At 39.4% G+C, this 23,995-nt stretch overlaps 1 protein-coding gene across 1 annotated transcript in view; it reads right to left on the minus strand.

The window, feature by feature from the left end:
* Positions 1-23,995, minus strand: part of RALGAPA2 (Ral GTPase activating protein catalytic subunit alpha 2) — a 4,189,194-nt gene that overhangs the window by 3,186,682 nt on the left and 978,517 nt on the right. Inside the window, exon 15 of the mRNA XM_044060158.1 lies at positions 12,641-12,878. Coding sequence (XP_043916093.1) covers positions 12,641-12,878 — 238 coding nt within the window. The remainder of the gene's footprint in view (positions 1-12,640; positions 12,879-23,995) is intronic.

Below are 23,995 nucleotides of genomic sequence, written 5' to 3' on the forward strand. Positions count from 1 at the left end.
CTAACAAATTTTACAGATTTATTAGTTATACTAGAAGAATCTTGGAACATCAATTTAAAATCAGGTTTTCTAATGTATAATTTTAAGTCTATCAAGACAGTGCATAAGTCGATCCTAATTTTGGGTACAAAAGTAAATCTTTTACTGAACAAATCATGGTGTTGTGAATCGATTTCTAAATTACTATCATTGTAGACTTTAAATCCTTTGTGATCATTTATAACTATAATTCCATTTTAACAGGTCCCACTAAATGTGTCTACCAAAGGATTGAGGAGTGTCGTTTAAACCAATCCCATCATCGTTAATTAAAATCAACGCCATCCCCCCTCTTGCTTTTTCTGTTTTTGTGCTGCAACCATTGTGATTGCCTGGGACCTGAGTTGACGAAGGAGCACTTGTTTGGTCCTTCTGAGCTAATGTCTTGGCACAGCGTAAAGGTGGAAAATGCTCCGTTCCTAAACATTGTTTATGTGTTCTGTGCCAATATCTAATTCAAAATTTTCCGTGTTATCTATAACATTATTGTTACAGGCTGTTCCACTATTAAAATACTGGTTATGAAAAAAACTGTATGGGTTTAGGGTAAGCTGTCTCATTCAAATGATCCATCTCATTTATGCATTTTATTAAGCTTTCTAGTTATACTTTTTTTCCAAAACACTCTTTATGTGGCTAAAAATCTGATTGTATTCTTGCACTTTTACCTTGAATAATAAATCTTTCCTAAGTAACATCTAGTCTATTAATCTAGAAGACCAGTCATAATTTTATCATTGAGTTATATAACTATTTCAATAATATGCACACCACAGTCATCAAATATGGAAACTAACTTATGGTACAATTCTGAAACAGCAACTCCATTAGGAATTTTCTAAACTCTAAGCATTTTTGGTGCCATTCTTTTATGTATACAATCTCTCAAATATATACTATCTAACTGTAAAGATTTGTACCTAGTCAGTTTCTTTTTGAATAAATCCAACTGTTCAAACAAACCGCTGGTAACAGTGTGCAATCCTGTTTTGTTGAAAACTATATCAGTTCTTTTTAATCATGCAGAAAAATCAAAACCAGAGCCTCCAACATTGAAAGCATTCTCAGCATTCTCCATTCGTTGATTTCTGTGAATCCCAGAAATGGTCCCTGGGAACACAAACTTGAATATAAAGACCTTTACTGGCAAATTAGATTGAACCCCAATACACCACTAGGTTTAAATGACGCTATTTCTATAAGTAGCGTACTAAAGTTACAAGCAGCCAAGTTATCATTGAAAATATTGAATTATCAAGAATTTAATTATATTTTTAAGTGGCTTTTTATACAAGTTACTACTAAATTTTATACCTTAAAGTTAATTTCCATTGCACTATTTAAATATTATGCCTACTCTGCACCTTTAAGAAGTTTTCAATTAAATTTATTCATTAATGGATGACATATAATTGGTTTAAAGCATGTTTTAATTGCATTTAAAGCAGTTGTTTTTTAGCATCTTGAGTTCTGATAAAGTCCATTTATTTAATGTGGATGAAAGTACTTAACTCAAACTTAATAAATCATTGCATGTTAATTTTACGAAAGTGGAATCTTTAAGCTTTTTAATCTACAGTGAGAGTACTGGTGTGGAGCATGCTTGGCTTGTGTTATTGGTTTATTTCCGTGGTTTTCCTCTGTTTTTTGGTTCTGTGTTACATTTTGGAAAGAACACTATGCCCTCACAGGATTTGTTTTTATGCACTGAACACGATTGGCCAAAGTGTGACATGGAAATAGGATTAGCTGCTAAGTTTGGTACAACACAACCTTTAGAGGTATTTACTTACAAACTCACCCAGCTTGTACAACTTCTAACACCCATTATAACTGATTTACATAATAACTATGCGAGTTTTGGACAGAAAGAAAGAGGTTTTAAATCGCAAACACACACACACACTGGATAAGACTTTTCCACATCCTCCCTTTGTGGTTTTGAGCTTTCCTAGGGATGCTGAAGCTGTAGTCCGACCATGCACCACCAGAACTGAAGCATTAATTTTAATTCAACAAACAGAGAACGCTAATGATGTAGGCTCTGGTTTTGATTATTCTGCATGGTTAAAAAGAACTGATATAGTTTTCAACAAGACATGATTGCATGCTGCTACCAGTGGTTTGTTTGACAGACAGTTGGCTTTATTTGAAAAGAAACTAAGTACAAATCTTTTACAGTTGAACAATACATACATGAGAGAATATATACACATAAAAGAAGGGTACCAAAGGAGCTTAGAGTTTGGAAAATGTCTAATGGAAATGCTAATGATTTAGAACTGTACCACAAGTTAGTGTCTATATTTGATGAATATGGCATGCACGTTATGGAAATAATTATACAACACAAGGATAAAATTGTCTAATAGATTAGATTAATCAACTAGATGGTTCACTTAGGAAAGCTTTACTATTCAAAGTAAAGGTACAAGAATACAATAAGATTTGCAGCCATACAGATAATGTTGTGGAAAAAATTAAACCTAGAAAGCTCAATAAAAGAGATGAGATGGATTATTTAAATGAGGCAGCTTACACTAAACCCAGTTTTTTCATAACTGGTATTTTAATAGTAGAACAGCTTGTGACAATTTTATAGATAACACAGAAAATATTGAATTAGATACTGGTACAGAATACATTAACAATGACTTTTTTAGGAACACAGCATTTTTCACCTTTACGCCGGTCCAACAGATTAGCTCAAAAGGACCGAGCGAGTGCTCCTTCGTCAACTCAGCTCCCAGGCAATTACAATATTTGGGGAAGAAACCACAGAAAAAAAAAAACAAGAGGAGGGGATGGCTTCAGTTTTAATTAACAATGATGAGATTGGTTTCAGCGATATACTTATTAATCCTTTGGTAGATTTGAAGCCAAGTAAAGAATTGTTCCACACAAATTTAGTGGAACCTGTTAATAATGGAATTATGGTTGTAAGTGAACACACAGGATTTAAAGTCTACAATTCTAGTATTTTATAAAATGATGCACACCACCATGATTAGTTCAGTAAAGGATTTACTTCTGCACCCAAATCTAGAACCAACTTATGAGATGTCTGGATAGACTTAAAATTATACATTAGAAAAATGAATTTTAAAGTGATATTCCAAGATTCTTCTAGTATAAGTAATAAACCAATATATTTTTTTAAAGAAAAAATACATACAACCCTCTTTTACACTCCACCCTACAGTTCTTTGAGAAATTTTGTGATAGGGACATCAGAAACATGTACAAATGTCCTTTTGGAATGAATTATAATTTAAATAAGAAAGAATTTAACACTCAACAATTAACTTCCAACAAGGAAATTAGGATAACCAAGTCTGACAAGAGCAGGGGGATTGTCTTGATGAATGCCATTGATTATATAACTATGGTGTACGCTATACTAAGTAATGGTAACATTACACCAGAGTATATAAAAGTGAAAAGAGCAGGGCATATTATAAAATTGACTTACTGCTACAGGATTTGAGAGATCAAGGTGCAACAGAATATTAGTTATTTAGGATCTTAAAAGTTGACCATCCCTTAATTCCCTCTCTCTCTTCGGAATTCCCTAGATACATAAAATACACACACACACACACACACACACACACACACACACACACACACACACACACACACACACGTGTCCTGTTGTGACAGCTTCTGGTTCAAAAACACACCCTATGACTGACTGTATCTGTGGATGTAAAACTAAAATATTTCTTAAAGAAATATTCCTATATTTTAAAGGATTCCTGGGATTTTTGATTAATAAAAAACATGATTTGTTTGGTTATATACTTGCTACAGTAGATGAGGTAGGTTTGTTTTCATGTACTCCATACGATGTAGGCCTTGAATGGTTTAAGGATGCGTCTTATGTAGTTGTTTGAGCAACGAAGAGACCATTATTATGGGTAACTTCATGAAAGTTATTCTACATAATTATATTTTTTTCGAAGGAGAGTACTTCAGACAAATAAAGGGTGTAGCGATGGGGGGGGGGGGGGGGGCTGCCTGTGCTCCAATAAATGCAAACATTATATTGTGGCAATGGGAGCAGAAAGTGGTCTTTCCATCTAGCTATATGGAACATGTAGTTGTATTTTTAATATTCTTGAATAATGTATTTATTCTGTGGAAGGGAAGCATATTACAATTTGATAAATTTATGAATTATTTAAATTCTACAACTGATTTTTTTAAGCTTTACATATACATGTTATCTAGATGCAACTATTTTGAGAAATGAGACACATGCTTTTGATTCCAAACTGTAAAAACACACATTCTAGTAAAATTTTTACACTTCACTAGCAAATGTTCAAAGTGCCAAAAGAAAGGATTAGTAAAAGGGTGCATCTAGACTGACCTCCACTGATGACCAATTTTTAATGGAAAATGATAATTTAGATACCATGTTCTTTGAAAGAGGCTATTCCTGGAAATATTAGAAGAAATTAGTAAAAAAGGTGATCCAAAAGAGGAGAAAGATTTTTTTTCTCCTTTTGGGCACCGACAGTGTAAGCCATGGTAGAGCGACTAAGAAATGTGATGATAAACTTAATTTGAACAACTATGAACTTACCACAGTGATTAAATGATTTTGAACATGATCAAGTGAAACAGGCTTTGAAAAATAACTGGACTGCATTGAGTATGATGAGCCATGTAAAAAGGTATTAGGTTATCCAAATTTTATTTATAAGAGAGACTAATATTAAAGAGAAGTTGGAGAAAGGTAACAATAACGTGCAACAGATCAAAGAATGGGATGAGTAAGTGTGGTTTTTACCCTCAGTGTAAATTTATATTTCAGGGACAGACCATTAGGCTTAAAATATTGACTGCCGAATTCAGGATAAATGAATGCGTGAGATTTGTAGCCCCGGAGGGGTGGTGTGTCTGGTGTTCTGTCATTTTTGCCATGCGTATTATGCTGAAAGACTGAATGCATGTTGAAAAGGAGAATTTATTAGTACAAATATATTATTATTAACTTTGCTAGCAACAAATTCAATATTTAACCATAAATTAGCACACAATAACAGCAAAAGATTTTATTTTTTTGCACTTGAAAAGGTTCCTCTGAATCCCAGAGATGGTCTCTGGGAACACAAACTTGAATATTGAGAACTTTAACAGCAAATTAGATTGAACGCCAATACACTACCAGTTTTAAATAATGCTATTTCTATTAAGTAGTGTACTTAAGTTACATGCAGCCAAGTTATACTTGAAAATATTGATTTATCACTTTTTTTAATAATGTTTTTAAGTAGCTTTTTATACAAGTTACTATTACATTTTCTAGTTCAGTTATTTTACATTGCACTACTTAAATGTTATGCCTACTCTGTACCTTTAAGAAGTTTTCAGTTAAGTTTATTCATTAATTGGTACAATATTGGTTTAGCATGTATTCTAATTGTATTTAAGCAGTTATTTTTTAGCATCTTTAGTTCTGATGAAGTACATTCATTTAATGTGGATGAAAGCGCTTAACTCAAACTTAATAAACCATTGCACATTATTTTTTGAATGTGGAATCCTTAGGCTTTTTAATTTACTGTGAGGGTACTGATGAGGACCATGCATGGCTTGTGTTATTGTTTCAAAATATTCCACACCACCAAAATGTCCTTTTCTGGATTTTATCAAGTACAAAATAACATCAACTGCAAATAGTTAATTTTTCTTGAACATTATGCCAGTTATAGCCTTGAAACTGAGAATCATTTAGCTTCTTTGTCAATGGCTCTACATATAACACAAAAAAGGTGCAAGAGGAATCCTCCCATCTTAAGTGGTGCCTTTGACCCTTCATGTATCTTCCTAATTAAATCAAATATTCTATCAGGGAATGCAAATGCTTCCATTAACCTACTCAAAATCCCAGCTGATTCTACTAAATACTTTATCTGCATTAACCAACAATATTGGTATTTTCTTACATTCTACTTCTCTATGGATCATCATTGTTCTAGTAATTTTGTCAAATGCTTGCCTCCCCTCCAGAAAACCACACAAAACCATATCTATCAATTTTGGCAACACCTTGCCATTCTCTTTGCTAATATAGACAGGAACACTTTATAATCATGGTTTAAAACTGAAGTGGGTCTATATTAAGCTGGATCAGAAAGTCTTTACTCTCTTTAGGTAATGCAGCCACCACAACCTTCTTCCAAAATCCTGCCTTTTAAGACTGTTTAAAAGAAAAAAAACTTCCACATTCTTATCACTTTCTTCCCTCCTAACTTCCAAACTTTCATAAAACATCTGTGAAATCAGTCAACAGGGAAGTCTCTAGGAACAATCATTTTATCGCATCTCATCCAGTGTTAGCGATCCATTGCTGAGCCTCATTTTCCTTTAACACTGGCTTAATTAAATTATGCCTTTTCTTGGTTACTTCATTCTTCGTCATACAGATTTTCATAAAACTTCTGAAATATCTCCAATACCTTTATAGACCTTGGGTTATTTTTCCTGTTCAAGGCTCCCTAAGTTTTTTCTGCTTTGTTGCCCAAGTCACTGTGCAAGAAGTTTTTGTGCTCTGGAGTTATCAAAAAAATAACTGCTTACTGGCAACCTTTCTAAACTCATGAATATTATCCAAATACTTTCTTATTTCCCTTCAGCATTCAGCAGTTGCACCTCTTCCTGTTCCTTATATTCTGCAATACTTTAACCATGGTCAATCCTTCAACACAAGTCCTATCACTTCTTTCCCATATCCATTTCTTTTTTATTTCTGCCCAATTTTTTAACTACATTTTCCTTTTATCTCACTAACTAGCTATCTCTTAACAAAATATTTCTATCTTACCCAATAATTCTTGAATTGTTTGCACTACACATTCCTTAAAGGAGAACCACACCCAGAGATTGAAACATGTTTATTTCATCATGTCTTAATGTTTCCTACATTTTAACACCACTTTTGGACTCTGTATACTTTTTTTTTATATTTTTAAATGCAATTCCAGAGTCTGTCCACACGGGGTCTGGCATCTTGACTTTTTTAGTCTACCTCCAGGTATCCCACAATGAGTGTGCTTGGATTTAAAATATTACATCATAGCCCCTGCTGTCAATGCCTTCACTTTACATCTGTTTTCACATATACCCTGCTTTCTTTTAGTCAGTCAGGTTTAATTACCATTTCTTGCTCCTCAGTGACAACTTAAGACAAACATGGATAACTACACAGAACAGTATTCTCAGTGCTTATTTCTTTTCCCTTCTGAAGTGGCCAATTTTCATTCTTTTGTTAAGCATGAGTTGCAGTCCTTAAACATCTCCTCTCCCCTAAACACCTTCCCTTAGTATTTGTCAAAGTGGCAAATTTGAGCTGTTTGCTACTGTAATTGATAGCTCATAACAGGAGACAAAGTTCATGTGCTGAGAATACTGTTCTGTGCAATCATCCCCGTTTAATTTTTATTTTATTTAACATTTGTTTATAAGGAAAGTCCAACTAGGACAGAACCCATTTTCAGTTGGGGTCCGGGGAGAAACCCTCCAGACGCATATCTTTGGAATGAGGGAGGAAACTGGAAGACCTGGAGGAAACCCACATGAATGCAGGGTGAACATGCAGACTCCATACAGAGGGCACCCCGGCCGAGAATCAAACCAGAGAACCTCTTGCTGTGAGGCAACAATACTAACCACTGCAGAAAAACAAGAAATGGTAATTAAACCTGACAGACTAAAAGAAAGCAGGGTATATGTGAAAACACATGTAAAGTCAATACACTGACAGGAGCTTAGGGGCTACGATGTAATATTTTGTAGCCAAACACTGCATTGTGGGATACCTGGAGGTACACTAAAAAAAATGAAAATGTCAGACCCCATGTTGGTAGACTGTGGAATTACATTTAAAAATATAAAAAAGTATACAGAGTCCAAATTAGTGCTAAAATGAATGAAACATCAAGACTTGATAAAATAAATGTTTTTTTTTCAGTCTGTGGGTATGGTTCTCCTTTAAATGTCTTTCTTTTTAACTAGTGAGTAGGAAATCACTAGTGCCAGAACAGCAAACTTGCGGGGTATTTTGACAGTATAAAGTTGCACATATAGTTTCCCCTTTAAATCAGATTTTAAAACAATATCATAAACTGCAATTTCTGGAATTAAACCCGCATTATAATATTCTGACTCTAAAACAGTTAGCAACTGGGATTATACCTGGAGGACTACTACAAACAGATAAGCTGCCCTCTAATGGGTATTCCTCAGATGAAGCTGTTCATCAGGAACCTTGGTATTTTCATCCAAAGATAAATAATTTTATAACACATGAAAAGAAGCTAGAAGTTAAAAATTCTCCTGTTCTTAGTGCTTTGGCATTATGCCTCCACAAGGAGTCAAACTTTCATCAGCCTTTTGCAGAGATACTTAAATATTCCACACTTAATAAATTAAGTACTTGATTTATTTTTATTTATTTAGCCTTTGTTGACTATGTTAGTCTCACTAGGCTGATGGCTTCTTTTCAGGGGAGACCCAGGGTGGCATTTATACTACTACAGAAAATTTGCCCAGAGTAACAGGGAACTTCCCCTACTCTCAACAATGGCCTTGGTATCTTTTTCATCTACTGGACCTACCACCAGCTCAAGCAGATAGGACCCAAGTTTAATGTCCAAAGGATGACACACACTCATGAGTGCAGCACCATCTTTATACTCCATTGTAGTGTCAGTATAAATCCCTATGTCACAAGATGGGTTGCCAACTGGCTCATTGACAGAACCCACACTGTAAAAGTTGCAGACTCCAAATCTGACCTCAAAGCAGTGGAGTACCACAGGGTTCCATCCTGGGACCTCTCCTGTTTGGTATCTACTTCTCTGAAGTACAGGCTAACACAGAAGGCCTCTGGCTAACTAGGTTCGCAGATGACTGCAAACTAGGAGACAGACAAGTCCCCAAATGATGTTGACATCCTACAGAAGGGCCTCACTGAGACAGATGCCTGGTGTCAGAGCCATGGCCTCAAGCTCAATGCCAAAAAGTGCAGTGTCATCCCCTTTGGTAAAAACTCTGTACCCATTAACTACCACATAGGCAGCAATCTACTTAACACCAAATGTGTGATAAGAGACCTTGGGACCCAGGTGGACATTAGTTTCTCCTTTGATAGTCACATCGCCACAGCAGTCAGGAAGTCCTTCTACATGGCACACCTCATCATAAAAGGGTTCTCATCCAGGAAAAAAGAGGTCATTGTTCCCCTCTACTCGACACTCATTAGACCCATTATAGAGTACAACGCCCCTTTTGGAATGCACCTCAAGACATTTGTAGCAGCTGGAAAGGCCACAGAAGTACCTCACAAAGAGGATTACTGGCCTCAAACAAATGCCCTACACTGACCGCCTCAAAAAACTCCAGCTTTACTCCGTAGCATATCACCTACTCCGAGGTGATCTCTGCCTAACATATAAAGCTATGTCAAACCCAGAGCTGTTGGACATGCTACACCTAAAGAAATCCCAATCCCTATGAGCTACATGCTCTAGGGAGCTTAACCTTGTCACCACAATAAACAGGACATGCTGGAGGGATAGATTCCTGTCCCAGAGATTTCCCATACTCTGTAACAGGCTACCCATCTATGTCAAGCAAAGTTCTTCATTAGCACTCTTCAAGAAAAATCTTGATGAGTGGATGGGAAATAGGAAATACACCCCGGGGATCACTTCTGTGTCTCTGCTCGACAGTGGCACAGGAAAATAACTTTCTTGGGTGGCGCAAGCCAGGGAACCTTGCTGGCTAGGCTTACGTAGGCCCTTGGACTGATAGCCTAGTACCTACCTATGAAGAAGGGAAGAATGGACTGTAGAATGACCATATGGAACTTGGACTTCTTGACAGAAAGGTTTAATTCACTAAGGACTAAAGACCCCTGTTTTTCTCGGCACCAAAAAGAAGCGAGAGTAAGTTCCAGACCCTCGTTGTCCTGTTGGGACTTCTTGAATGGCTCTTTTTCAAAGGAGGTCTTGCACCTTGAGATAGGCCAACTCCCTTTGACAGGGTGGAACATTTGGGAGAGATCTTTATGAGTTGGAGGGGGCTGGGAGAAGAGAAAGGAGTAACTTCTGGAAATAATTTTTAGCACCCACTGATTGGAAATGAGACTTGTCCAGGCTAGTGGGTGGAGGGAGAGATGACCCAGGATTTCCTCCATGGCAAGACAGTCAGGTAATGCATCAGGAGCGCTTGAAGGGCTTCTCCGAGAAGGTTTCCTGAGAGCCTGATTTTGCGGACCCCCTCTGCTCCTAGGGTGGCGTCTACCATTGAATCCCCTGCCCTGGCCTATGCAAAGAGGATTCCTGGGGAGTGTCCTGAAAAGAACACTGAGTCCTCCAGAACCAAAGCTTCTTACCACCTTTTTGGGTCTTAGAAAAGGACCTCTTGGGGGGGGGGGGGTAGAAAATTTGATTTCTAACGATGGTGTCTTGCCTTCCTGCTCACTGTGGGTTAAGGTCTCTTTAACAGATGGTCCAAACAAAGTGGAACCGTCAAAAGGGACATGCATAAAGGATGCCTTAAACGGTTCCACAAATCTGCAAAGGCCACTCCACAGTTGCAAAATTGAAAAGTTGGCAACTCCGTGAACTGTGCTATTTCATAACAGCAGTTTATTTTTCACAAAACTGACAGCTCTACACATTTCAGATCCCACTACTTCATTCTGCAAGGTTTAATTTAAAATGATGTCAGTAAAACAGAGTACTAGTCCTGCTAGCATTACATCCACTTAAAAAAAAACTTCCATGGCTGACCTAAATTATGCTGCTGAATTTCACATCTAAGGTGGCCAACTTTGGAAAACTCTACTTGGCAGCCACTTGAAACAAGAAATCCAAAGCAACCTTGAGAGAATAGCCTACGCTAAGCAAGCTGACAATATTCATTAAAATAACCCAAAATGACTAGCAATTCTGATGATAATGGTAGATGCAACACATTCTTTCTTTCCCTTGAATTCTCACTGATTCCTGATTAGCAAATCCACATGGAATTTCTAGTGCAGTGATATTTTCATCAAAGATGGTGAACTATATACAATGCACTGGGAAATTACTTTTGCTCTGTTTTGCAGATAAGCATATTTGACTTTACAAGAAAATGCGTACAGTACAAATACAAGATGGCTAGAACTTCTTTGAGACTCTCCTAACCTCTGAAGACTTAATTGACATTAAGCTAGAAAGGAATGGGAGTTTGGAATCTAAAACCACTTCAAGCACAGCAACCTACCTGAATCAAAACACAAGATGTGGTAAGAATGTGACAAGAACATTTCACAGAAAAATGAAGATGGTAGGTCTTCCTAGAGGAAAGAACAGGGAGAAAAGCAAATGGTTGAGAGAGGAATTCCCTCAGAACAGTGATACAGCAGATGCCCTGGAAAGTTCCTACTCTAGCCAATGAATCAGAATAAAAGGCTTACTAAATCTTGGGAGAAAACTAAAGGAATTCAAGAAGACATTAACAATGGCCTGCAAAAACAGAATGCAAAGGCCTTCTGGGCAAGGGTTTTAAAAAAGTAAATAAACAAGTAGGATGGGCCTCCTGATAACAAAATATGCAAAACTGCCTCATAAGATGCTCTCATGAAGCACAGAAAGTTAACACTACAGATTGTGCTGCAATTTAAATTGGCACTGCAGATGATGGCACAAATCTAAGTAAAATTGATGAAAATATCATAAACTAAAAGCAGTAACAAAGGAAACTGTTACCTGGAAGTACAGAGGATTAAAGCTATGAGCTATTTCCTGTGGTCCAGGGTGCAAGTCCCACAGTCGCCATTTGCCTAATACGCAACTCTTGAGCAAGTCACTTAACCAAGCAGTAGTCTAGGGTAACTGGAAAAATAGGATAAACTCATCTTTCAGGCTGCATGCCCAGTAACTACCATTAAGTCTAACACAACAACACACATACTAGCTCTTGAAAAGGTGCATAACAGCAAGACAACTACAAAAAATGTGATACAAAATGCAGTTTGAAAAAAATGGAGATGGGTTGCTTAAACCATGGGGAGGTCTTCTAAAGGGGGGAAGCAACCACATCCAGGATGTGGCAAAAAATACTATCCCATTAGTTCAAAGAAATGAATGATACTATTTGTTGATGTGCATCTAGATATGAATAAAGTAGCCAAAGTATTTAGAATCACAATAAGGATCAACTTCACAATACGTTAACTAATTATGTGTCACATGCATCAACCATGTTAGAGTGCTCCTGATACTACTTACAAAAAAAATTACCTCCTGCTTAAGTCAGCACCACTGCCATAATTAAATTGTGAAGACTTTTTGCAGTTAAGCACGATATACATTATTCTTGTAAAATAAATAAGAGTGTGATTCTTTCCTAAAATTCATGCTACACTTTTGTTTCACTTGTCCTATGTAAAGCACAATGGAGCTATATTTCTATAAATACATAAACTCTGCAATGATATCCTACATCTCAAACTATTACAGAGCAGGATAAATAAATTAAACCTTAACTTGACAGCTGAAGTATTACAAATCATTAACTGAACATGATTCAGGCTTACCTCTGCCTCTTTGCTTCTTTTCTTTCTGTTCACTTAGCTTATCTAAAGGCAGGTTGTTCATATCAAGACCATACACAGCTTTTGCCAGTGCAACTGTAAGAGAGTCCATGATGTTGGCCCATTCAATTATCAACTCTTCCCATGCAGTGAGAGAGGAAAGCACACTAAGTAATTCATCCCAAAGTTCCCGAGAAATGAAAACACACAAGTTTGCTCGGATCCAAGCAACCATTAGCGTCTATGGAACAATAAAATTAAAATGTAAAAAGTCATGGTTCATGAAACTCCAGCAATCCAAATCACTGGTGCACCAACAGCTTAAAATGACTATCAGAAACAATTCTGCTGTTTAAGCTACTGCAGATTAACAAACAGTGCTGAAATACATCTTACCACTTTCTTGAGTTTATTTTCTTCAAATGTATGGTTTTCTTGTTAAGTCAGGAACAGAGATCACTGAGGGCATATTTATACTGCATTAAACAGTACTGCTTCAGTCTTCCCATTATATACAATAATACTTTGTAAAGTACAGCTCACCTTAAATGTGGATCTTCATAAAAGTAGTGTGTCAGTAATTATAATTTATGGCTATCTTAGCCTGCAGGCCCACATACGTTTGAATGAAACCTTTCAGCAACACCTATGGCTTGGCTCTAGCTTATGTTGGTTTCATGGTGAACAGAACTACTGATCTCTACATCATAGGTGACTCCTGGGCTAACTAACCCAGGGAGGCTTTTTAAACCTAGCCATACTTCCCAAAGCTGAGAATCAAATGCTGTACCTGGAGTCTGTAAGGTAAACACTTTTAACCATTATGCCAAACCCGAACCATGTCCTATGTGCATATTCTTAAAGTCTGAGTAAAAAACAGAGCAGTCATTTTTTTTTCTTTGCAGCTTTATTCATTTAGTTCATTGTGCTCACTAGATATGGCTTCTGTGGAAGCACCATATCTCCATTAGTTCTCACCCATCCTGAATCCATTTTAAATCTTTTAGTCCAATTGTAACTCTACTAGTCAGGATTGCTAGTAAAGGAAGGTACTGTTGGAGGCCTAGCTTGGAATGGGAAACTGCTATGACTGCTTGCAATTGGGCTGGGATCCCTAAGTTGGCGGCCTTAACCCTTTGTACATGATGACAACTACTTACACAGACCAGTGTGCACCATTAGGTTGGTCTAGGACTGTCACCACCTGAACCTTGTTTTGTAATAACTGGTTACTTTCACAGAAAGCAATATCTAGTTGTAAGCTCTGATTTGCTCTCATCTTCAGTCTCAGTTTTAGGGTTTGTTAAAGAACTTAAACCCACCCACTGTACAGAGTAAAACAGAAACCTTAATGCAAATGATATTAATAGTGAATGTCAGAATGGCACAAATGTCTCACACAACTTTTCATTACATAGCCTGTTGCTACTGCAAAGACCAGAGTCACTGAATGGCACACTCAACAGGCACATCCCTTCCCCTTGACAGGGACAAGCTCGCAAAGCCGCATCAATCATTCACCAGCACCAGCGGCAGGAAAATGCATTTTGAAATGAGACTTCCTCAGAAATCTCTTAATGCATACAATATGTAAACCAAAGCTTATCTCTAAGAAAGTTCAAAATGTTAACACCTTTAATCCATCTGTGTGTCACCTCAATATGGAACATGCCCTAGTCACCACCAGGTTGTACCACTGCAATATTCTTTACCTAGGGCTTCCACATACAGAGTTTGGTCACTTGCAGCTCATTCAAAATTCTGCAAATTGGCTACTTATTAGGATGTCTAGTTCACCATATTACATCAGTTCTTTTATGATTATACTGGCTTACCATCAGGCAATCTAAATCTCTTGTTCTGTATTTGCACCGATCCATCTGTAGGAACTGATGATCTATTATAAACTGACCTAATTGCAGTGTTCTGCCTACCGAAGTCTGCTAGTGGTTCAAGCAGCATGACTGAAATCCTCTAGGGTTCAGGCTGTGGCTGTAAAAGTCAATGCTGGTGGAAATTAATACTTGTTTGCTTGATGGCATTCCCAGTGTTAGGTGGTTTTAAGTGTACTTTGAAAAACTCGCTTATTTGTCTTAGCATAAGACTTTTACACATGCTGGCTATTTAATGGCTTGCTCTTTAACCTGCTTATTTAACTACTTTTCCTTTTGTCTTTCATTGTTTTATCTTTCTGGCTTAAGTCTTTACTGTATTTGACTACATTTGTTATTACCATACCAGGTTCTGTGATGCAAAGGGATAAAAAAATACAACCTAGATTACCAGTGTTTAAATAGCTGCTTGGATGCTGTCAGGGGAAGACAGAAGTGAGCAAGCGGCACCAGCTTGCCCATAGGTTCATACTAGGCTATCTGCCCTAGGGCATTTATAAGCCTAGCCAGAATGTGTTTGGCTTTCGCCACCCATTTTAAATTTATTTTGCTATGCCCTTTTTCGAGGTTAGTATACTGTGCCTCTGTCTAACAGTGACACAGAAGTGATACCCAGGGTAAACCTACGATCTCCCATCCACTCATCAAGATTCCTCTTGAAGAGAGTCAATGAGGGACTCTGCCTAACCTGGACTGGGATTTTATTCCAGAGTGAAGGGAGCCTCTGGGTTATGAATCTGTCCCTCCAGCATGTCCTATTTATTTCAGTGCTGAGGTTCAAGTCTCGAGCAGAGCGATGGGATTTGGATTTTCTGAGGTGCAGCATGTCCATTAATTCCGGGTTGGACATGGCTTTATACGTCAGGCACAGATCGCCTCTGAACAGGCGGTATGCCACTGAGTAGAGCTGGAGTTTCTTTAACCGGCAGCATATGGCATCTGTTTGAGCCCTTTGATCCTCTTGGTGAGGTACTTTTGGGGTCTTTCCAGTTGCTGCAGGTGTCTGGTAAGGTACATCCCAAAAGGGGCATTGTACTCAATTATGGGCCTGATGAGGGATGAGTAAAGAGGCACGATGACCTCCCTGATCTAGATGTGAATCCCTTCATGATTAGGTGGGCTATATAAAATGTTTTTCTAACCACTTTGGCCACGTGGTTGTCAAATGAGAGATTGCTATCAACTTGGGTCCCCAGGTCCCTAATTACTTCTTCTGTACTTAATGGATTACCACCTATGTGGTAATTTGTGGGCACTTTGTTTTTGCCAAAGGGGATGACTATACACTTTTTGGCATTTAGCTTGAGGCCATGGCTCTGGCACCAGTTGTCTGTTTCTATGAGGCCCTTTGGAGGATGCTTGTGTGGGCTGGAGAGTCGCTTATGGCGCCCAGTTTGCAGTCATCTGCGAACTTGGTCAGCCACAGTCCTTCCGTGTTGGCCTGTACCTCCGAGAAATATATACCGAACAAGAGAGGTCCCAGGACTGAGCCTTGTGGGACACCACTTGTAACTGGTTTGGAGTCTGACATGGCTCCAGCAATTCTAACCATGTGGGTTCTGTCCTTGAGCCAGTTTGAAATCCATCTAGTGACATAGGGGTTTATATTTAAGCTGGTGAGCTTATCTATAATGCCCGAGTGGGGTATTGTATTGAAGGCTTTTGCGAGGTCCAGGTAGGCTGTGTGGACCACCTCCCCTCGTCAATGGCCTTGGTGACTGTTTCAAAGAAATCAACCAGGTTTGAGGCAGGATCTGCCCTTAACAAAGCCAAACTGGGTAGGATCCAGTGTTTGTAGGTCCCCAATATCTTTATTTATGAGGTCCATGATGATCCTTTCCATAGCTTTGCAGACCAAGCTAGTCAGGCTTATGGGGCGATAGTTTCCAGGATCCGTTGAGGCACCATCTTTATGGAAAAGAGTGGTGTTTCTAGTTAGCCAATGGTAACCATCTAAGCAGAGGTTTACAATGCATTAAAATGTCCAGGGCTTGGGATGTGGTTCTGATGTCTTTGAAATGGTAAAGAAAGCCTTAAAAGTGTATTGGTGCAAGCATCTGCATGTAAGAGGATTGAGCAGGGCTCCCTCCAGTTATTGGGATGCTTACATCAGATGCCCTTACTTGTCAAGGATGCTGGTGAGAGTGCAAGTCACCTCCACAACTGCTTAAACGATGGGCGCCTCTGGTTGGCTTTTCCCTCTGTACTCAGGGCACCTTGTATGGGAAATGAGGTCTCAAGACACACTGTTGAAGGCTTGATGGTTAAGTAGGCATAGGCAAAAAAAAACACTCAGAAAAAAGCATTCCCTATTAATATATGTTCTACGTTTTCTATTTTACTCTGTATAGTGGTTAGGTTCAAGTACTTTAAGAAATGTAAAAGTGAGACTGAAGACGACAGCACATCAGAGCTTACAATTAGATAATACTTTCTGTGAAAGCAACCAGTCATCACAAAACACAGTTTAGAAAATCACTACAGGCAAGAACTGAAAAGAAAATGTTTTATTTAGTTATGAAGTTCTACACAATTCAAAACAGCCTGAAGCACAATAAATTATTTTTTCTAGCCCTGAAATGATCTTCTTTTCTTGAAAACCTGGTCCACAAAGCACTGTAAGGGCACAGGTGATGGGGTTAATTTGCCCTAGTCTCAAGAATGGAAGCAATTGGAGCAATTGGAAATATCGAGTTTGTGACTCCTCAACAAAAGGTGTAGTGATTATTTTGAAGCAATTCTACGATATTTATTTACAATATATGTACTACATAATCAATCAGTCATATGTTCTTGCAGAAATGCAACATACTAGTTGAGATAACACAGTCTGGTTCCAGTTCATTTAGTTTAAAGTTCAAATTATTGGTAATACAAAATGCCAAATGTTGAAAATGGAATTTGCCTCTTCCCCACTGATGTACAAAAGGCTAGTACAGTTGGAATATATAATTAGCAGGGGCTACGGGGTGCACATAAAATAGGATTCAACATTTTGTACTTTCAATCAAATGGAATGGAATCTGCACTCTTTTTTTTAAAGTGAATGTTTATGAGCTTCAATGTCTCATCTTTTCCATGAAAGTTACACAGTGTTTCATATTTCCCAGCTTGTGATGCTTAGCTAATTACTGAGGTTACTCTCAATGATTAGCAGACTACAAAAGGCTCTACAAGCTTAATGCCACAGGGAAAGAAAAAAAATGCAGCTTTTTCAAAATATACAATAAAAACAATGCAACTTGTTTGCCTGAATAGATTTAAGGTTATATAACAAAAACAAACTACAGGTATCTGTTATGTGTGCTTTCCCTGGCAAGAAACTTTCAGATGGAATAACTAAAATGATAAGAGAGCAATGGAGATAAATTTCAAAAGAAAGTAGTACGAGATTTAATTCAGCCTCAACATGGTGTGCACTGATGGAAAAAAAATCCACAGGCTGGAAGAAACTGTGAAGTCATGCTTTTTAATAAGTGGGAAGTATGGGCATCATTATGAAGGGAGGAAAATACAATATAGGTAAAGTAAATTTTGTTTTTAGGGAGTTGCTGTCCTTTAAAGGGCAACTCCATCCAAGTAACAGTTTTGTCTCTTTACAATGATTTATAATATTTTAATCCAATCCGGCAAGTGCTACAAATAAATAAAAATGTCTCTCCTTTCATCTTCCTGGTTGTGTCTACATTTGCAGTTTCTGAGCACACCTTTTTGCCTGTCTGTGAAATGTCATGTTTTTTTTTTTTTCCGTTATCTATTTCATCATCTGCTACCTCAAGACGTTACCCCAGGGAATTTGGTGATGGAGAAGAGCAATTACACCAGATGTTAACAACTTTAAAGATCACACGCAAAGCTTTGAAATAATGCCAGTTACATGGTGTTAAAGTATTGCATCAAATTGGTATTACAATGATACTGACAGCCTACCTTACACTTCTTAAAACCCCCACTGTGGAAAAGAGTGAAAACATATATATTAGTTTTACTTGCACTCCACTTTAAGTAAATCTGACATTTACTGTTACTCTAATTCACATAAGAGTCAAAACAATGTCAGCTGATGTGTGAGGCAACAATGCAAGACACTAATCTTCTAGGCAAAAAATTAACAACAAATGGAAAAGAGAATTCTTAATTGTCCTATGTGTAAACAAAAACAGTAATAAACCTTACTCTACTCCCTGCCATTGCTAGCAGCTTTTTTTCCTGAAATGCCTAAACACATTTGCTCAGGAGGCTCTGATCAGTGGTAACATGGCTCAATACATACCTTTACTTTTGCACTCACTTAAAATCAGTACACCAATTCTCCACTTTTTTCAATTTGCTAGTCATATTTCTACTGATAACACAAGATGAGCAGTACTATATAAAATCTTCAATTATGATATGGCTTTTAAAGGTCATATTCAAGTAATCGCCGAAGTTAAAGATACAAATGACATCATGTCAAGTATTAACATAATGCTTGCTTGCTCTTAAACATACTCAATGGATAAAAACAAACTGGTAAAAATAATGCAAGTGTCAATGTTTCATTTCTGAATGAATTATATGGACTGATGGAAGGCAGAATGACGTGGACACTTGTTAAAGGAAGTAAGTGCATTTGCTTAGCGTATATTTTGCTGTTCTCTACAATACTGAAATTCAGCCCTTTTGATTAGGTTACCACTTTTAATTCTGAAAAGGGCCAACAGATAAAGAATGAGTAAAGAATATTATGGAAATACTGGAAAATTTTTGAAGTGTGAATTGACACACACAGATAAGCGCCAAAAAAACACTAAAGCCAAAGGACATGTCAGCACCAAAGACAAATTTAACAAAATCAGACCACTTAGAAGCTCTTTCTACAACTGAAGAAAATGTATACTCAATAGCTTGGCACTAACACATTTCAGAGGGAGTAATGCAAAAAATAAATACACTGATACTGTTTACGGACACTCAAGGGAAAGATGAAACTCAGAGCTCTGATACTGTAGGTCAACACTGATCCAAAAATGGTGCCCTTGCTGTAGTACATAAAGACAGACTGCACTATGGGAAGAAGGCTTGTAAAACAGAATCATGTCAGTTCAGAACACTTTGGAGGTATACATGGCAATATATATAAGTTTTGGGGGGGAGCTGTCAATGATCATTATTCCAAAATAATAGCAGGTCAAAGTCAAAATTCCACCTCTAGAGGAAGAAATCCTGAAAAACAGTTTTATCTGCAAAATAAGGCTAAACTCAAGTTACATAGTAAATATAAATAAACCAAAACTGAGGTAAACACATGAAATTTTAAGTGGCTAACATTTCAGTGATCACCATATCTAAAATTATGCAAATTTTTAAAATCTCAGGAAACATCTAAGTTGATAAAAAAAAGTTATGTACTCACCATAATGTTCCATCTGAGTAATTATACTTCATTTTTCTGCAATCTGTGGATATACGGATCCATATCGGATCCTAGACGGCAACTTTTTTCTAGCATCTGCTCCAAGCTCAGAGTTCCTCCCCTTACCCATAATGCTCTACCATCTCCCATCTCCCCTCAGATCGAGTTTGCTGCAACTAAAAACATAAGCAACTCAACCCAATAAACCGATCCTGAAAAGACAGGACAAGGTCCGGGGGACGGAGGGAGGGAATGTTGCAGAAAAATTAAGTATAACTACTCAGATGGAACGTTATGGTGAGTACATAACTTCTTTATCTGAAGTAGTTAACTTCATTTTATCTGCAACTTGTGGGACAGAGTCCCCAGCTACTTGGATCCTGGGAGGCCCTTATGGAAGGATATTCCTGAGCACTGCAGAGCCAAAGGATGCTCTACCCCTTGAAATCAGATCTAATCTGTAATGGGAAATGAAGGTATGTGAATTGGCCCAAGTCGCTGCTGCACAAATATCATCCAAAGGCACCCTAGACCAAAAAGCAGCAGAAGTCGCCATGGACCTGGTAGAGTGAGCCTTAACAATACCAGGAGGAGATAAACCTTTTGCTTTGTAGGCATGTGAAATACAAAGAGTGATCCATCTGGCCAAAGAAACTTTAGAAATAGCTTTTCCCATAAATACAAACAATTGGTCAGTATTGCGGAAAGACTTTGTTCTATGATGATAAAAATGAAGCTGTCTATGAACATCTAACAAATGGAGTTTATATTCACCTTTATTTTGGAAGTTAGGAAAGAAAATGGGCAGATTAATGGACTGGTTTATGTTTGCTTCAGATGCCACTTTAGGTAAGAAGGAAGGGTTAGTACGGAGGGAGACCCTATCCTTATAGAAGACCAAATACGGAGGCACGGCAGACAGAGCTTGAAGCTCAGAAACCCTCCTAGCAGATGTAATGGCGACTAGGAAAGCGGTCTTCCAGGACAAAAATTTCAAGTCCACGAAGCTGCAGGTTTGAAAGGAGGAGCCACCAATGCCTGTAAAACGAAAGTAAGGTCCCAAGGAGGCACTGAATCCTTGACAGGCGGCTGTAACAAAAAAGTACCTTTAAGAAAAGCCTTACAAGCCTAGAGGAGGCTAAGGCCATGTTGTCTTCACCAACGTGAAAACTGGAAATGGCTGCCAACTGTACTATCACTGTGGAGGAACTAGCTCCTTGCTGAAAGATACCAGACAGGAAGTCCAACACTGCTGGAACAGGGGCTGTAAAGGGATCTATTTTTCTCCTTGAGGCCCAAATGGAAAAGTGCTTTCATTTATTGCAATAAAGTTTCCTAGTGGAGTCTTTAAGAGAAGCCACCAGAATGGATTATACCAGGGATGAAAGACCGGTAGTCCTGGCAATTAACGCAACTGGAGCAACCAGGATGTCAGCTTGAGACTGCCCAGATCGGGCGGACGTGCCCCTGACGTATGGGAGATTAGATCTGGGCAGGGATCCAGAACCCACGGGGGAGCTAAGAGATGAGACCCAAGGAATGGGGACCATACCTGATGAGGCCAGAACAGGACAATGAGAATCACTTTGCACCGTAGTCGGCAAGCTTTCTGAAGAAACTTCAGAATGAGTGGCAATGGTGGATAAGCGTACAGAAGCCCGGGGGGCCAAGCATGGACTAGAGTGTCTCTGGGGACATCCCCTGGTGAGGTAATAAGAGTGAAGAACTCGCTGCACTTCGCGCTGGAAGGAGATGCGAAGAGATCGCAGCAATGCTGACCCCATGCAAGGAAGATCTCCTCCGCTATTGACTGTTTCAGAGACCACTCATAAGGCATCAGAATGGCCCGACTCAATCTGTCCGCTAAAATGTTGGAGCACCCCGGGATGTGCGTTGGAAATGCACATCGCCCATTCCCACACTCTCATGGCCTCGCGACATAGGGGGTAGGATCTGGTTCCCCCCTGCTTGTTGATATACCAGACAACCGACATGTTGTCTGACTGAATTGCAATCAATCCGAGAGGGAGGACTGTGTGAAAGGCTTCCAACGTTAAAAGTACTGCCCTCATCTCTAGAACATTTGTGTGTAACTTGGTCTCTGACTGGGACCACGTGCCTTGACTGTCCTTCCCAAACAGTGTCCCCCCCACCCGAGTTGGGAGGCATCCGTGGTCACTGTGGCTTGGACTGGAGATGACGCGAAGGGGCGTCCTTTTGCTATATCTGGTGAACTTAATCACCAAAGAAGAGACGTCCTGCAGACGTGACTGATCTTGATCGGAAATTCCATGGGCAGGTCTAGCAAAGACCATTGAACAGCCAGAGTCCATTGAAGAACCCGCATGTGAAGGCGCGCACATGGGAGAATAGATATGGAGGCCGCCATGGAGCCCAGAGAACCTTGCTCGCCTTTGAAGACTTGGTGTTCGCTATCTGGGCTATGTGACACCTGAGGTGTAGGATTCTGTCTTGAGTCAAGAATACCTTCATCTGCAAAGTGTCTAGCCGTGCCCCAATGAAGTCTAGAACTTGTACTGGTTGCAAATGGGATTTGTGAACACTGACTAACTCCCAGTAGATCTGCCAACCGAATGAAATAATCTCAGGCCAGACACAAGTGATGCTTGTTGGGCACAGCGAACAGGCAGTTGTCCAGGTATGGAAACACCTGAATACCCTGAAGCCTCAGGTGAGCCACTACAACTGCCATTACCTTGGTGAACACCCTGGGGACTGTGGTGAGACCAAAGGGTAGGGCTCTGAACTGAAAATGACTGGCTCCCAGCCAGAAGCACAGAAACCTCCTGGAGCTTCTTTGTATTTTGATGTGGTAGTAAGCATCCCGGAGGTCTAACGAGCACATCCAGTCGCACTCTCAGAGATAAGGTAGAATGGACTGTAGGTGACCATCCGGAATTTGTTTGGCTACCGATAGGTTTAATGCTGACAGGTCTAGAATGGGCCTGAGGTCCCCATCTTTTTTGGCACCAAAAAGAACCTTGAGTAGATGCCTAATTGGACTGACTGGGGGGGACCTGTTCGATGGCTTGTTTGAGAAGCAGCTTTGAAACCTCTAGAGATGTGGCCTTCCTTTGAGCGGGTGGAACATCCAGGAGGCGTTTTGTAATATTTGGAGGAGCAACAAATGGGACAGAGTAACCTCTGGATATTATCTGTAAAACCCAGCGATCTGTCGTAATGGACTCCCATGCCGCTGGGTGTAAGGAAAACCATCCCCCAACTGCCTCCAGAGTAGGACAGTCGGGCAACCCCTCAGGGCTGCTGACCGGGTCTATCGGAAAAGGGTTCCCTAGACCCGAAATTCCAGGGACCCCCTCTACCTCTGGGTCAGTGTCGATGCTGTCCCCTCTGCCTCTGGGGGAATAGCTGTCCTGAGAATCCCAGGAAAACTGAGATTTTCGGAACCACATCTTCTTCTGCCCTCTGATTCTTAGAGAAGAACCGCTGAGGGTTAGAGAAGCGGACTCCGACGGCAGACAAAGTCTTCCCGTCCTATTCGCTCTGGACAAGTGTGTCACGTACTGTGTCTTCCCAAAAAGGGAAGAACAGTCATAGGTAGTGTTGATAAACGACGCCTTGAAAGGGTCCGCCAACTGACACAACCTGAGCCAGGCATGACGCTTCATGGCTATGCCTGTCCCAGCCACCATAGCTGTTCCTTCTTTGGCACGAGAAATGAGTGGCATTGACGTGTTTGAGACTGACTTCAGAGTAGACATTTTCACTGAGAACAACGGTCTGTCCTGCAGCGATAAAGACTTTGGAGGTGACTCAGTGAATTCCGAAACAAGGTCTCGCTGAAGCCGGATCACATGTGCCAAATAATTCAGCGCACGGATAGAAAAGGTCGCTGAGGAGTAGACACGCTTCCCAAACCTATCCACCGACCTGGACTCCTTGTCTGGAGGGTGGACTAAGGCTCCTTTCAACCAAGGTTGCCTGTCTGAAGGAGGAGATAAAACCTTGCCAGTGCATTTGGGGATGGGGTCTACAGTGTCAGGCTCCTTCCATGCCCTCGTGGTGATGAGGTCCACCAAGGGGTCCACT

Source organism: Protopterus annectens, chromosome 1.part2, assembly GCF_019279795.1.
Source record: "Protopterus annectens isolate FY-2018-M chromosome 1.part2, PAN1.0, whole genome shotgun sequence".
Classification (NCBI taxonomy): Eukaryota; Metazoa; Chordata; order Ceratodontiformes; family Protopteridae; genus Protopterus; species Protopterus annectens.